The 16,803-nt window shown below is 46.6% G+C and overlaps 1 protein-coding gene across 1 annotated transcript in view; it reads right to left on the bottom strand.

Annotated features, from left to right (window-relative positions):
• Positions 1-5,460, bottom strand: part of DCHS2 (dachsous cadherin-related 2) — a 324,121-nt gene extending 318,661 nt beyond the window's left edge. The window contains exons 1-2 of the mRNA XM_070768961.1: positions 5,179-5,460; positions 2,536-4,891 (exon numbers count right to left, since the gene is read on the bottom strand). Coding sequence (XP_070625062.1) covers positions 2,536-4,551 — 2,016 coding nt within the window. The 5' untranslated portion in view covers positions 4,552-4,891; positions 5,179-5,460. The remainder of the gene's footprint in view (positions 1-2,535; positions 4,892-5,178) is intronic.
• Between the last annotated feature and the right edge of the window lie 11,343 nt (positions 5,461-16,803).

The raw sequence follows: 16,803 nt of genomic DNA, 5'->3' as shown, positions 1-16,803 counted from the left end.
GGCTTAGGAGGGGCAGGTTGTCAAGAAGGGGCTCTCCATGTGGAGGGCAGTGGAGAGCAAGGAACTGAAAACCCAGATGAGTGCCCTCAGGGCTGGGAAAACCCTTTCGGGCTAGAGGACACCTAACTCAGGCTACTGGTTCTTGTCCTGTGTATTAAATCTGTTTGTTCTGGCCCACATTTAAAGTTTTTGAAAGTTCCTGTCTGGGTCTGAGACTACGGAAGGATTCAGCCAGCACTGGTAACCCTAAATGGCAGTAAGAGCAGAAAAAGCCCAGGGATTAGTGCTCCAGACTAACCACCAAGACATCTTAAAGGTTCTGAGTTTATTTTATTAGGTGACATGGTATTCCCTTACAGGGAATCCAAGAAAGGAATTTGTTTTTTCTCCTGTTGCTGCTCATTGTGTTTTTTCTTTGATTCTGACCAAGGAGAGCTGAGCAATTCTGACATCTAGAGGGATAGAACTGTAGAGAACAGCAGAAAGGTTTGGTTAGAAGCACCGAGACAATGTAGTTAAACAAAGCCCCAGGAGAGAGGAGAGGCCACGGGGTCCAGAGAGCTGGGAAGGCTTGTTTTTACAATGCAATACAAAGAAACATCAAGAGCAAAGAGATGGCAAGCAAACAGAGCTCAGGTGAGAAGCCGAGGGGACAGAGTCAGCCAGAGAGCTGATGCAGCGCAGAAAGTTCACACAGCTGCTGCGGCGAGGCTGCCAGAGGGCTGCGGAAAAGCCTCTGCAATCTACAGGGCCTGGACTGTTGGAATTTCTAGAAACTCTAATCAGCACCATTTAATACTATCAATACCTAGAGCAATACTTGGTAACCTGAAGCTTTTGTTTTTTTGATTGAAGATGCAATCTTACACTTGAGCCAAGTTCAGTTCACCATAATGGATCCATATCCACATATCAAGTCATAATAATGGGATAAACTCACACCTCATCGCACAGTCATCTCAGAATTTTAAAAAGATTCTAGTCAAAGGAATTACAATTAATTGTAATTAATTAATTACACCCTGCTTATTTTCCTTCAAATAGAGTCAAGTTGTACTGTTTTGTACCAAGACCTTTAAGCTCTTTCAGATGAAAGAAATCTTAAAAATTATCTAGTCCAACCTCTCAACTCTAATGACCTCAGTTTTTGACATCTGTGGCAGACCCGACCAGTCCCTACCAGCAGCCTTGTGGCCCTCTCTGTTTCTCGGCCACCTTTGTGGTACACCATATAGATAAGCTCTGACCAGCTGGACACTGATGGACCTAAGCTAAGTCACCCCCAGACTTCACCCTACCTTGGATGGAGAAGGACCAGCCAACCCTCATCATATCAGACTCTGCTTGAGATGTAAATAAACTTCCATCAGCATTCACAGATATATCTCTTTCAGCAGCAAACATTAATTGATTTTCAAGCCTTCTTTTAATTACCTAGCAACTAATGAGTTGCCAATCATGCCAGAGAAAGTGGTAGAGATTATTATCTATACCACTTATCTAAGATACAAAGGATTAAAAAAAGACAGCAAACCAGTCAAGTAACTCATGTTTAAAATATAGTGGCAGCTTAAATTATCTAAAGGTTATTGAGACATGACTTATAAGGCTTTAGCCTCACCCACTAAGAACCAAGAAATAAGCTACAGAGGTCTTAAAACAACCCAGCCTGAGAGCTAAATGGCACTTTACAGCTTTGATCACTAGTTAGCCTCTCAGGCTCCAGTTATTCACTCAAATCATCTTGATGTAAATAAAACAGTCTTGAAAATCCAGTTTGTTATCTCACATCAGATAGCTTCAGATAACTACTAGGAAATTGGAAGCCATAAGAATTACTGCTAGAAGGGTGCATATTACAACATTCTGAGATCCATTTGTAAAGGATATCACCCATTTTATAAAGGATGATTGAAACTTGCCCTTCCTCAGAGTCTTGAAGACATCATTGGAGGTCTGGTAAAATTGGTAAAAATGACTTGGTATCCTCAACTAGTTCTTGTAAGTTTCCAAAGAAGGTAGGACAATGTGTAATAAGTCTCTGCAAATGGTTACTCAAAAGAGTTTCAGTGTTTAAGGCCACACACTTGCTTATTTGAAAAACTGGCATGTGAGGGCCACCTTACTCCCCCAGTGCACACGTGATGATGTTCAAATATGCAGGACACTGCCATCTGCACACTGTTCAGAAGCAAAACTGAGAATAAGTGGCTCCTCCCAAACCAATGTGGGTGCTCAGATCCAGACAGAGGGAAATCAGAATTCCATGGGCAAAATCAAGATCCAAAGATCATGTGAAGCAGAAAAGATCTTAAGTGACCATTCTGTTCAAGCCCCAGCAGAAGGGCTAGATGCCGGGAGGGCACCCATTCATCTCCCTGCAGAGCAGAAACCAGAGCCCATGTCCTCTGCTTTCTGAGCTCGAGTATAACTATCCACATCATACACACACAAAAAATCCTTTCTGAACTTACATCTTCTCCATCCCTTCCCAGGCCTCCCCTTGATCCTGATCCGAAGGCCTGATGTGCTCACCTGCAGAAAGCAGTGCCCAACTGGGGCGTGCTCCGGAAGCGTGGCGTTGTACACCTGCTTCAGGAAAACGGGCTCGTTGTCATTCACGTCGTCCACGACGATGCTCACCAGGCAAGTGGCCGAGAGCGGGGGCTCTCCGAGGTCATGGGCCACCACTCTCAGTTCTATGGCCTCCTGGGCCTCTCGGTCCAGGCTCCGGGTGGTGCTGATCACACCACTCTCGGGATCAATGCTGAAGGATGGTCCACACTCAGCGGGGGGCCTCGGAGTCTCTGGGTTACAGAGAGCGGGGAGAGGAAGCAGTGCATAGCGCAGCCTGGCATGGTCCGTGCCAGGCTCATCTGCGTCGGAGGCACTGACGCACAAGACCATGGTGCCGGGAGCCGCGGCCTCGGACACCGAAGCCCAATAATGCTCCTGGCTGAAGAGAGGTGGCTGATCATTGAGGTCAGCAACCCGGAGCAGCAGCGTCTCCTCGGTGCTCAGCGGCGGCGATCCCGCATCTGTGGCCACCAGTCGCAAATCATACAGGTCTCGGCTCTCCCTATCTAGGGGCCCCTCGACGCAAAGGAAAAATACTCCTGGGGAGCCTCCGGACCGCAGCACAAAGGCTCCCTCACCGCCCTCCAAGGTCAGAGAGACGCTCCCGACTCCGAGGCCTCCATCGAGCTCCCCGGCGGCTTCCCCTTCCTTCTCTGGGTCACCTTCCGCGTCTGACACCGAGACCCGAGCCACATAGTCGCCGACTTGAGCGCCCTCGAAGACGCGCGCGGCCCCTCCTTCGGTGAGGAAGAGTAGATGAATAGCGGGCGGGTTGTCATTCACGTCCAGCACCGCGATGGACAGGCGCACGGTGGCGACCTCGGGCGCAGCGCCTCCGTCACGGGCCTCCACCACCAGCTGGTGCCAGGCCTGCGCCTCGCGGTCCAGCGGCCTGTGCACCCGCACCACCCCGCTCAGCTCCTCCACCACGAAGTAGGCCGCGTCGTCCAGCGTCCTGCCGCTACCACCGGCCCCGGGAGCCTGCCGGGAGCGGATGCTGTAGCGCACGTGGCCGTTGGGCCCCAGGTCACGGTCGGTGGCGCGCACGCGACAGACTTCGGTGCCGGGCCCAGCGTCCTCGCGAACCGCGGCGCGGTACTCGCTCTCCTCAAAGACTGGAGGATTGTCGTTCTCATCCAGCACGCACAGTTCCACTCGCAGGCGGCCGGTGCGCCGCGGGCGACCGCCGTCCCAAGCCTCGATCTGCAGCTCGTGTGCCGCCACCGCCTCTCGGTCCAAGCGCCGAAGCAGCACCAAGTCTAGGGGCTCAAGGGGCGACGAGGACGGCAGCGACGGTGGCGACCCCGGGGCCCCGTAGCGCAACTGGAAAAAAGGTCCGGCGGGGTCCTCAGACAGGTTGGACGGTTGCGCCAGGGTGTAGCCCTGTATGCTGAAAAGCCCAGCGTCCGGGTCTCGGGCGCCTGGCAGGCGGAAGGCGGTACCTGGTGGGCTGAGCTCGGAGACGTTGAGTTGCAGGGAGTCCAGAGGAAAGCGGGGCGAGTGGTCGTTCACGTCGTTGACTTGAATCTCCACCTGCACCACCGCGCCCAGCAGCGTGGCGGCCACGAAGCTGTAGTGGTCGCGCCGCTCGCGGTCCAGGCGCCGCGCCGTGCGGATAATGCCTGTGTCCGGGTGCACTTGGAAGTCATCCAGCAGCGGAGAGTCATCGGAATCCTCCGACAGAAAGAAGCCGCCCCTCTCCTGCTGCTGCTGCGTGGCGGGCAGCCCCGCACGGATGTCGCCGACCAGAGTGTCTGGAGGAAGGCCCTCGTCCACGGAAAGGCTGAGGTTGAACACCTGGGCAGACGAGCCCGAGGCCGCCCACAGCCACGCGTGCACGCAGAGCCCGAGCAGGAAGTGCTGCGCCCAGGCGCCGCCGCCCTGCCGCCCGCGGGGTGACCCTCCGCTTCCAGGGAGCAGGAGGCGCTTCCAGGCTGGACGCCCTTCACCCATCCTCCGCCCTGAAGGGCTCATGTCTCCGCCAGCTCCTTGGGAAGGCTCCCTGGTAACTGCTAGCTTGTGGCGGAGTGGCAGAAAAATCCAGGAGCCTCTTCGGTATCTGAGCCAAAGAAGAAAAGACTTTGTTTGGCAAACAAACCGACAGACGCAGGAGTTCCCGTGGTTACATCTGCAACTGGTGAAGACGTCCTTCTCCCGCAGCTCGCGCAGACAGGCCGGGGGAGCTCGAGCCGCTTCCACCGCTGTCAGCCACCTTTGAGCCCCTGGATCTCTTTACACGAGTCTCATCTCTTTTTCTCTCTCTTTTTATTCCTTTGACATCTGTTCCTTGTTCGGCTCGGCTGGTTTGTTCCCCCTGGTAAAGTCAGGTGCATTATTTCCTTTGCCAAAAAGGATGAAATTATTCAAAGCGCGCACATACGGAGAAGCTGGGGGTCGGGCCGGGGAAGAGGGTAAGGTAAGGGCGGGAGGGCGCGGGGCTGGAGCGGGAGGGAGGGAGGGAGAGGCGGATCCGACTGCGGCGCAGTCAGCGGCTCCCGGGCGGCCGCGCCCGCCGCGTCTTGGGGCGCGGGGGACCGCGCGCCTCCCGCCGGTTCTCCTCCGCGCGCCGTGACGCGGCCACACACTCGGGCGAACTCCCACCTGCGAGGCGCAGCTGCAGCTGGGCACGTTCCTGGTCAGGCTAGGGGCGGAGGAGAGGAGAGCAAACGTGAGAGGAGCCGGAGATGGGGACCATGGGGCGCGTGGGGATCGCGCAGGCTGGGCTAGGCGTGAAAGTGGCTAGGGGTGGGGAAGGTGAGGGGACAGCCCTCCCCGCTCCATCCCTGAGACTGGCTCTGCAGCGGGCCTGACGCTGGGGAGCTCCTGCCGAGCGGAGAGGGCGGGGGGGTTATCATTACACTGGAGAGCCAAACTTGTGTTATCCATGTGGCGAGAAAGACTCGTCCCCAGCGGAAGGACAGATGGAGTCAAAGGCCGATGCACAGCTGGGGCCGGAATGATTGCAAAGGGGGAGAAGGCGGAACTTGGAAAAACCTTCGAGAAACCCTGAGAAATCTGTGACACACATGGTGCAAACCAAGCTTTATTATGCCGCGCTACCACTCGGCGAGACGTGTGAGCGACTTATCACTCCCCTCTGCTACCGGCAATGACGACAATAGATTCGGCTTGCGAACACTTTTTATGCATTCAGCGCCATCACAACACTTCCAGGATGGTTTACGATGCTGATTTATGGGCAGAAAGACGGGGTAGCCGAGGCCATCACCTTCCCAAGCTCCACGAGCAGGGAAGTTTGCAGGCGAAGCAACTACTGATACCACTCTCAAAATAGCTTGTGTCTGAGCCGGAGATTATCAATGAATCGCGAGTTTCCCTTCAATTATCCGTAATAGTAGGATAAATTGCCTCTCTTAAAAAAATGCCAGAGGAAAGACTCTGCCCTCTCAAGGATGGCTTGTCATATTTAGCAAATGGTTTCTGCAATTTTGCATTTAGACCAGAAGAAAGGCTTAATTTCCTAGATACTGTTGCTCTCCTTTGTTGTTGTTTAGTCCCTAAGTCCTGTCTGACTCTTGAGACCCGAGGGACTGTAGCGCGCCAGGCTCCTCTATCCATGGGATTTCCCAGGAAATAATCCTGAAGTGGGTTGCCATTTCCTTCTCCAGGAGATCTTCTGACCGAGGGATTGAACCCACATCTCCTGCATTGGTAGGTGGATTCATTATCACTGAGCCATCAGAGAAGACATTTAAGGAGCACCAAAAGCCCTGAGTAGCAGTCCCTTACAGCAAGATGTCTTTTTAATATATATATAATTGCTAATCTACAGCCATACCATCACCCCTATGGCTGATAAAATAACAATAAATGTATTTTATAGCAGACAATTTCATATATATGGAGACATTATTGAAACAAATTCAGTGTCTCTAAACCAATGTATCTCTTCTCCATTGAGATTTGTTACTAGTCTTTAGTCTCCTTTAACCTCAGCCTCTGAAATCTCACCCTCACTAGGCCCCCTGTCCCTTTGTAAGTGATCCTCAAGCAAACATCCAGACTGATACTTTTAAAACTAACTCAAATCATGTCACACACACCCCCAACCCCACCCTCCCCTCTTAGAACCTGTCAGTATATTTCCATTATACTTGAATGTTAATTCAGACTCCCTTCAAAGAGTGCAGGACTCTACCTAGCATGGTGCTATCCACCCTTCTGACCTCACAGCTGTCCATCCAGCTCCACTGCCTTCTTTCTGACCTTAGTTCCTATTGCGGACTGAGCACTTGGGTCTCCTTCAAAATTCATGTGCTGAAATCCTGTCCCCCACCCAGTGTGATTGGCTTTAGGAGGGCAAGTTTTGAGGGTGATTAGATTACTTGATTTTCCATCCATGGGGTCGCTAAGAGTCGGATATGACTGAGCGACTTCACTTTCCCTTTTCACTTTCATGCATTGGATAAGGAAATGGCAACCCACTCCAGAATTCTTGCCTGGAGAATCCCAGGGACGGGGGAGCCTGGTGGGCTGCCGTCTATGGGGTCGCACAGAGTCGGCCACGACTGAAGCTACTTAGCAGCAGCAGCAGCAGATTACTTGAGGTCATGGGATTAGCGCCTTTAAGTGAATGAGGAGAGGACCTGAAGCTCTCTGCTTCTCACCATGTGATGGTAGAAAAAGCCAGTGGCCCACAAACGGGAAGAGGTCCTGCCCCAGAACTCGACCATGCTGGCACTCTGATCTGACTTCCAACCCTCAGAACTGTGAAAACAAGTGTCTGTTGTTTATAAGCAACCCCCACGCCCACCCCAGCATCAGTGACTCAGTGGACATGAATTTGAGCAAACTCAGGGAGATAGTGAAGGATAGGGAAGCCTGGCATGCTGCAATCCATGGGGTCACAAAGAGTTGGACACAATTGAGTGACCAAACTTTGTTCCAGCAACTTGAGCAGACTATGACAGCTTGTACATTTGAATTGTGAGGCCCTTTCTGTGCCTGGGAGTTCTTTCTTCTGATTTGTGAAGATCTGGCCATTTCTCACTCAGGTCTCAATTCAAATACCAGCTGTTTGGAGACCTTCCTTGACCACCCTACCTACCTCAAGTAGCTTCTCTGCCTTAAACTGCATCCTTATATTAGATTTCATTCACAGTGTCCATCAGCACCTGAAATTAGTTTGTTTCATTCTTTCATTTATGATTGTAATCTCAACCCTCTTCAGGCACTTTAAGTGCTGCTTTATCCCAGAACCTAGAAGAGTACTACCGTAGTGTGGCTTTATTCACTAAATGTCTGTTGGATGGATGACTGAATGGATGGTTGTTGAACTGAAGAATAGATGGAAAGATGAATCATTGAAGGGGGTGGGATTTGAAGCCATAACTCAGAAATAATTGGTGTGAGATCTTTTATTGTGGTGAATTGTATCTTCTCAGTTTAATCATTTTGAACATTCTATGGAGCTTTATGCTCATTTTTGAACTTCTTCAACTTATTTGGCTAACTATATCATTATCAAATATTTACTTGAGTCTAAAAATAAAGGAAAAGGAGCTAGTTTCTCCACAGCTTTCACTGACACATTCACTGTAAACAGTGGTTTAGTTTAGAAACAAATGGGAAATCAGGAACTTGAAACATCTATTTTCCCATTCGTTTTTAGGCTTTCTCTTTCATCATGTACAATTCAAGGTCTCCTGCCCATTTCACAGTGTCCTTTATTGAATTCCTGAGCAGCCTTCTAGAATTAATAATTCAATTTAGTTGAGTAAAAGAAATAATATTTCTCAAATATGCAAAAAATAATTGTATATAGCACAGGGGTCAGCAGCCTGCAAGAACCAGGTCCAGATCTGACCCTCTTGAGAGAAACATCAGGGTATAACCAGCAATAATTTGGGTTTTGAAGCTGGGAAGCACTGGCTCTGTTCTATAATTTGGGGCAAGTTATTTCAATCTTGATAAACGTTAATTTCCCCTTCTCTAAGCTGAGAATTAAAATATTTAGCTCTCAAGGATGTTATGAGCCTTAAAGGAGACAATGTATGTGGACTAGCACATAGAAAGCATCCAGGAGATGCCACTTCTCTTGTCCTCTGTTGCTTGCTTGATTAATGTTTTAGGGGTAAATGTTTGGGGTAAAATGTTTGGGGATTATCAGTAATATCAAACTCTGACTTCTTAGCCCCCTTGAGTATTAGGAAAGGAAAAATATAAAATTCCTAGAGTCATAAACAGAAATTATCATGGGCAGAAATAGCAGATTTTCCCTTGGTGATACTTGGTTTAAGTAGTACAGGAAGTCCATCATCAAAAACTTTTTCTCCCAGTCTGTAGCTAGGCCATCACTTTGTAATAGTTAACTTAAATAGTCTAAATAGTCAGGGCCTGAAGAATCTCACATAAACCCTTCAGGAAAGGAATTATAAGTATTATCCCCATCTTGCAGATGAAGTAACTGAGATTCAGGGCACTGCAAATAACTTGATCAAAGTCACATAAGTGTAAATATGTAAGTGGTGGTACACCTGTTGTCCATGGTTTTCTGGAAACTTCACTGGTCATTTATCATCTCTGTGACCTTCATTTATCATCTTCATGCAAATCTGTCATGCTTGTCATGCTTCTGAGTTCTCTTGAAATCCATACAGTGAGATAGTAAGAGTTTTGGACACTTGCTTGGGTGAATGGTGAAATGGCACAGAAGAGCCTCAGTGAAGTGGCTCCTTTGAAACTCAACAGAAAGAAACTATTTAGAAATGGTACTAAAGGCAAGCAGGAGAATTGTGTGGAATATGCAGGGGTTTCTTCCCTTCTGCTTCCCCAAGGGGAAGACCCTCTGAAGTTAGGAAGGACACTATGACTGCAGTGAGGACCCCTGCCACCTTTGGTTCACATGCCATCTTTCTAAAAAGATGAACTAAAGAGTGTTTGGAGTGTTTAATTCAGGGTTTAAATTTTATACAGCAATTTGGCTAGGGCATGGTTCTGAGTTCTTCAGTCAACCACTAGTCTAAATGTTGTTATGAAGGATCACGTAGATGTGATTAAGATCTATGAGGAGGGAGATAATTTAATGATATGGTGGCCCTCACCTCATCACTCAGATGAAAGCCTTCTGAGCAAAATCTAAGGTTTTCCAGAGAAGAAGGAATTGTGCCTCAAGACTATAACTTAGAGATCCTGAGTGTCTATCCTACTGGCCCGCCCTACCAGTGTGTTTCTTGGTTCTGTTTCTCTGCTGCTGCTGCTGCTAAGTCACTTCAATCGTGTCCGACTCTGTGTGACCCCATAGACGGCCCACCAGGCTCCCCCGTCCCTGGGATTATCCAGGCAAGAACACTGGAGTGGGTTGCCATTTCCTTTTCCAATGCATGAAAGAGAAAAGTGAAAATGAAGTCGCTCAGTCATATCTGACTCTTAGTGACCCCATGGACTGCAGCCCACCAGGCTCCTCTGTCCATGGGATTTTCCAGGCAAGAGTACTGGAATGGGTTGCCATTGCCTTCTCCGTCTGTTTTTCTGGAGAACTCTAATATAGAGCTTTATAAAAGGAAGTGATTTAGTGTCTAATATCAAAGTCTATATTTCATATATACATATATCTTGCATTCATAAAGGTTTAAAGTCATGATCCTGGACATGATGAGGATCTTGTCCAGATAGGTAATACATGCTAGATAATCCCGCACACCTCCCTACCTTAAGACATAACCCATCCCAGAGAGATAAGTGATAGTTTTTTCCTTCTTTTTGGTTTTGAGAACTGATTCTATACATATCCATTCTCTTTTCTCAACCCAGCAGAATATGATTTAATTTTATAGAGTATTGGTCTCTGTTTTTGTTATCAGTGTATAATTATTTCCTCTGGTTCTTTGGGAAAATGGAGAAAAATGGGTCAATAATTTCTTTATAGCAATATTTCATCATGTGGATGGGGAGAAGTATAACATGGCTTATCATTAAGTAGATTTGGATATACTATATCAAATCATATTTTTCAAATCTAGTAGAAACTGGAATGTAAGAGTTACAAGCTAAAGTTCTCCCTACATTTGAAGATTATGGTATCAGTAGGCCTGAGACAGAAGCCCCAGCTAAAGTAATTCCTGCCCAATTTTTCCCAAGTTTTCACTCTCTCCTAAATTATTATCCCTCCCAGTAACTGTTCAGTTGCTCAGTCGTGTCTGACTCTTTGCGACCCCATGAATCACAGCACACCAGGCCTCCCTGTCTATCACCAACTCCTGGAGTTCACTCAAACTCATGTCCATAGCATCGGTGATGCCATCCAGCCATCTCATCCTCTGTCGTCCCCTTCTCCTCCTGCCCCCAATCCCTCCCAGCATCAGAGTCTTTTCCAATGAGTCAACTCTTCGCATGAGGTGGCCAAAGTACTGGAGTTTCAGCTTTAGCATCAGTCCTTCCAATGAACACCCAGGACTGATCTCCTTTAGGATGGACTGGTTGGGTCTCCTTGCAGTCCAAGGGACTCTCAAGAGTCTTCTCCAACACCACAGTTCAAAAGCATCAATTCTTTGGTGCTCAGCTTTATTCACAGTCCAACTCTCACATCCATACATGACCACTGGAAAAACCAAAGCCTTGACTAGATGGACCTTTGTTGGCAAAGTAATATCTCTTCTTTTCAATATACTATCTAGGTTGGTCACAACTTTCCTTCCAAGGAGTAAGCGTCTTTTAATTTCATGGCTGCAATCACCATCTGCAATGATTTTGGAGCCCCCATAAATAAAGTCTGACACTGTTTCCACTGTTTCCCCATCTATTTCCCATGAAGTGATGGGACCAGATGCCATGATCTTCATTTTCTGAATGTTGAGCTTTAAGCCAACTTTTTCACTCTCCACTTTCACTCTCATCAAGAGGCTCTTTAGTTCCTCTTCACTTTCTGCCATAAGGGTGGTGTCATCTGCATATCTGAGGTTATTGATATTTCTCCCAGCAGTCTTAATTCCAGCCTGTGCTTCTTCCAGCCCAGCGTTTCTCATGATGTTCTCTGCATATAAGTTAAATAAGCAGAGTGACAATATACAGCCTTGACGTACTCCTTTTCCTATTTGGAACCAGTCTGTTGTTCCATGTCCAGTACTAACTGTTGCTTCCTGACCTGCATACAGGTTTCTCAAGAGGCAGGTCAGGTGGTCTGGTATTCCTATCTCTTTGAGAATTTTCCACAGTTTGTTGTGATCCACACAGTCAAAGGCTTTGGCATAGTGGCATTTGGATTATACAGTGGAAGTGAGAAATAGATGTAAGGGACTAGATCTGATAGACAGAGTGCCTGATGAACTATGGATGGAGGTTCATGACATTTGTACAGGAGACAGGGATCAAGACCATTTCCATGGAAAAGAAATGCAAAAAAGCAAAATGACTGTCTGAGGAGGCCTTACAAATAGCTGTGAAAAGAAGAGAAGCGAAAAGCAGAGGAGAAAAGGAAAGATATAAGCATCTGAATGCAGAGTTTCAAAGAATAGCAAGGAGAGATAAGAAAGCCTTCCTTGGCAATCAGTGCAAAGAAATAGAGGAAAATAACAGAATAGGAAAGACTAGAGATCTCTTCAAGAAAATTAGAGATACCAAGGGAACATTTCATGCAAAGATGGGCTCTATAAAGGACAGAAATGGTAGGGACCTAACAGAAGCAGAAGATATTAAGAAGAGGTGGCAAGAATACACAGAAGAACTGTACAAAAAAAGAGCTTCATGACCCAATCATGATGGTGTGATCACTCACCTAGAGCCAGACATCCTGGAATGTGAAGTCAAGCAGGCCTTAGAAAGCATCACTACAAACAAAGCTAGTGGAGTTGATGGAATTCCAGTTGAGCTATTTCAAATCCTAAAAGATGATGCTGTGAAAGTGCTGCAGTCAATATGCCAGCAAATCTTGATAACTCAGCAGTGGCCACAGGGCTGGAAAAGGTCAGTTTTCATTCCAATCCCAAAAAAGGCAATGTCAAAGAATGCTCAAACTACCGCACAATTGCACTCATCTCACACGCTAGTAAAGTAATGCTCAAAATTCTCTAAGCCAGGCTTCAGCAGTACGTGAACCGTGAACTTCCAGATGTTCAAGCTGGTTTTAGAAAGGCAGAGGAACCAGAGATCAAATTGCCAATATCCTAGTAACTGTTAAGGCATACCAAGTTCTCCCTACTTTATTTACCAGGTCCCAGATGGCCTACAAAGGTCAATCAAACCTGTTCAAACACATAGTCTTTAAAATCTGACTTTTTTGACTTATCTTTGGTGCGCACACACACACATACACATGCACACACATCTTGCTTTCCCTGAAAGCCTTTCTTCAGATGAAATGATCCCAGCTTCTTATTTCCCCAAACCTTTAATCATTTTGTTTCTGTTCTATGAACTCTTTCCAATTTCCCTATATATTGTACAAGATGTGGAAACCAAAACCACACACCATTTTCTAACAGGATCTGTGCATTGCCAAATTTAGGGAGGCTGACTTACTTTTTCAATCAGCAATCAAAGCCAAGTTCAACAGGTTCTTAACAAGTAGATGACTGAACAGGTGTGACACCCCCACTCCAGTAAAGCAGTGCCTTGCGAGTAGATAATTATTCAGTGTGGAAAGGTAATTGACTTGTTTTAGCTCAAAGGGATTTTTAGAATATTCATGTATTTGTGTAAGGCAGCATGAAGAATATAGCTAGTGAAGAAAAAGATAAACAGTGTTTAATCCTGCCCATATTTTTCTAGGTGTAATTGCTCTTTGTGTGAAGTAAAGGAAGCCGATCTGTTTCCTGGGACAAAGCAAAGTTCACTGAAATACATATACATAATGTATCTTATAATAATTCCAGGCAAGAGAAAGCAAAGGAAATACCCAGAGCCCTGCCAATCCCACAAATATTCAGTGAGAAAAACACCTGGATTCTCCCCAAGCCACAGCTGTTCAGTGGAAAATGCCTGGATCCCATTGAAACAAGGCAGTCAGGGAAAAGAGCCACATCCGGCCCAGTGTGTCTCCTCAATACGACAGGCACACATGAATCCTATTTGATCAAGACACAGTTATTTTGGAAATAAGTAGATCCTGCTGGATTCAAGCATGGTTTATGACTAGCACACACAGATGGAGATGTACTGGGTACAGATATTATCTATGAGAACTCCCTCAATGCACAGACATTTGGTAAGAAAACGTGTGCCACAGATTTTCGTCCATCTCAACATCTCAGTTATTTTTCTCATGGAACACATGTGGATCTGGCAGTGCTGCTGCTTGATTAAGTTTGCCTGGATCACACAGGATCTACCTGCTTTGCCCTGACTCTTTAGATTTAGCAGTGTGTCTGCAAAGAGAAAGGCAAAGCTGAGTGTCAACCTTATTCATTAGAATAATCAACAACACAGTAGTGAAATCACAATAGAAATGTTCCAGGCCTTTCTGAAAACATGCGAATTAAGGGAAAAAACTTTTATCTCTATCATCACAATTTACATTTTGTGCATATTTTCATCTTTTTTGAACATAAATATCTTCTGTGTCTAAGGCAACATTTTCATTACATTTCCAAAAAATTTTGAGCAATTCATGATAAAAATACTATGATCAGTCCTGAAACAAATCTGAAAATTAGGCAGATATTTACACAAATTAAATAATCATTGAATTTATCTACTTCAAGGCAGTTTTCTTATAGCTACTATAATTTATAAGGAGTAGATCAGTGCTTAATAGGTTTAAAGATATTTTAAAATTGCAGTCCAAGCAAACCTAAAGAGAGAGCTTATGCTTTGAGAAGCCACAGACTTGGATTCTGAGGACTCTAGAACCCTGAAGTCCTGGGAGAGTCTCTTCTACTCAGCAGATTTCCCAAGAGACAGGACTGCCGTCCCCAGAGAGACTATGGTAGAAACTGCTTCATGAGTTCAGGGGCTCCTCAACTTTTTTCTGTTGACTGCCAATTTCTTATTTCCTATAACTATTTGTATCCAGTGCAAAACAGAGAGAGAGAAACAGAGGAATGAAATTCCAGAAGCTCTTGTCTTGGAAAGATGCATTCAGTTAGTAAACCATCATCCTGCAGGAAAGCAGGCCTGAATCCCACGGTCAGTGACCTCCTTCCTGACCACTGCACCCTGTGTTTTAACCATTAGCTGAACTCCAGGGTACCCACAGTAGGAACATTACTGCCTTTGCTGGAACTTCTCTTGAAAGACCACTTCCTGTCTCTGTGAATATATATTTTTTCCTCTCTGCCTTCATGGGCTTTTATCTCTAACCCTTTGCTTTATTTATAAACCCAGCTTCTAAGTTTTTGCTGTGTGTTTTATCTTCAAGATCTCCTCTGAAGCCCTTCAGCCTCTTGTCTCATGTGTTTTTATTCACCTGCTTCACCTGTGGGTTTTGTTCACTGCTCTTTCCTTCTTTTAATCCTTCAACTCCAATCTAGGCATAATGGGGAAGCTTAGATATAACAGCAATAAAGAAAATGCAGTATAGAGGAAATGCTTAAAAACCCAAATGATAAAAAACTTCAAGGACACAGATGAATGTTAAAAGCTCGGAAGCAAACAGCAGCAATCTGACAGGCTCATTTGTGAGCAAGTGTGCTCATGAGGGAAAAGGCAGAGCTGTACCAGGCTGCAGAGTGGCCACAGCTGCCAATCCTTGAACTTTGCAGGTGCCCAGAGTAAAAGATTTCAGTAACCCAGCCCTTCCTCTGCAAGCATGCCACCAGCAACAAAGCCATAGTCACCGATCCAGGTAATCTGAAGGATTATTCGGGACCTCCCTTTCCCCTGCTCCTAGACAAGGAAGACATCCATGCCCTAATCCCAAGAAACTTGCATGACCAAAGGGACTTTACAGATGGGAATTAAATTACAGACCTTGATGTGGGGAGATTGCCTGGATGGGTCTTTATAAGTGAAAAAGGAAACAAGAGGGTCAGAGTCTGAGAAGGAGATGGGACAATGGAAGCAGAGATCATAAATCAGTATGAAGGGATTGTGTGGGAAAGTACTCAGGCAGCCTCTGTTACCAAGTTCAAGCTTGCTCTCCTTGTAGCACAAAAGGCCAATGAATGGGAGAAGCTGGCAAACCAATGTCTCAAAATGATGCCAGGTTCTTTTATAGATCAGAGATGGGGAGAAGAAAGGAAACAAAATAAAAAGGCCATTAATGTTATAAATATCTCCTAGAGTGGCAAGCCCTGCGGGGCGGGGAGGCGGGGGGAGGGATGTGTAAATTTCTTCCTTCCTACCATCTACAGGTGGACAGAGCTCTGAACAAACACGCTTCAGGTTAACAGACAGAGGGGAAGGATTCTCTGAGGCAGGCCATTATATATAATTATAATAACCAAAGCAACAAAAAGCAAGACAAAGAAAGTCCCAACATGGAGTCAGAATTGACTTCTCCCAGCAACACCTCTAGAAGCTGGAAAAGACAAGGAAACAGATTCTCCTCTAGGCACCCAGAAGGATTACAGCCCTGCCAACACCTCGATTTTAGCCCGATGAGACCTGTGTCAGACTTCTAACCTCCTGAACTGTTAAATAATACATTTGTGTTAGACCATGAAGTTTGTGGTAATTTATTATAGCAGCAATAAGTAACTAATACATCCCTGGATTGTACCAAGGTGTAGGGAAAGAGCAAATTACCCAAGATGGCATTGTCAGGCTCTCTCACCCCACAGCCTCTTGCTTTTGCCCCACGTTTTGTAAATAATGATCATAAAATATCTGAGCGCCTTTATAGCACTGCGCATGCGTGTCACGAGGTACTCGCTTGGTCACGGGCCGCTCTGTGCTGTATGCTTATCTGCTGCTGCTGCTGCTAAGTCACTTCAGTCATGTCCGACTCTGTGAGCCCACCAGGCTTCCCCATCCCTGGGATTCTCCAAGCAAGAACACTGGAGTGGGTTGCCATTTCCTTCTCCAATGCATGATAGTGAAAAGTGAAAGGGAAGTCGCTCAGTCGTGTCCGACTCCTAGCGACCCCATGGACTGCAGCCCACCAGGCCCCTCCGTCCATGGGATTTGCCAGGCAAGAGTACTGGAGCTCCACCTAAAAAGCAGCGGCATCACTGCTGCTCGCGGCTGCGTCTGTTGGGTCGGCCACGAGAGGAGACGATACAGCGTGTTTGCTGCTGTGGCTGCTGCGCCTGCCAGGAGAGAAGAAACGTGTCTGAAGTTCCTACAGCTCTTTGAGTTTTCGTCCAGCCTCCCTGCTTGTGCCTTGCCTGC

Source organism: Bos indicus, chromosome 17, assembly GCF_029378745.1.
Source record: "Bos indicus isolate NIAB-ARS_2022 breed Sahiwal x Tharparkar chromosome 17, NIAB-ARS_B.indTharparkar_mat_pri_1.0, whole genome shotgun sequence".
Classification (NCBI taxonomy): domain Eukaryota; kingdom Metazoa; phylum Chordata; class Mammalia; order Artiodactyla; family Bovidae; genus Bos; species Bos indicus.
The sequence above is the reverse complement of the archived record's forward strand: the minus strand, read 5'-3'. Positions and strand labels throughout refer to the sequence as shown.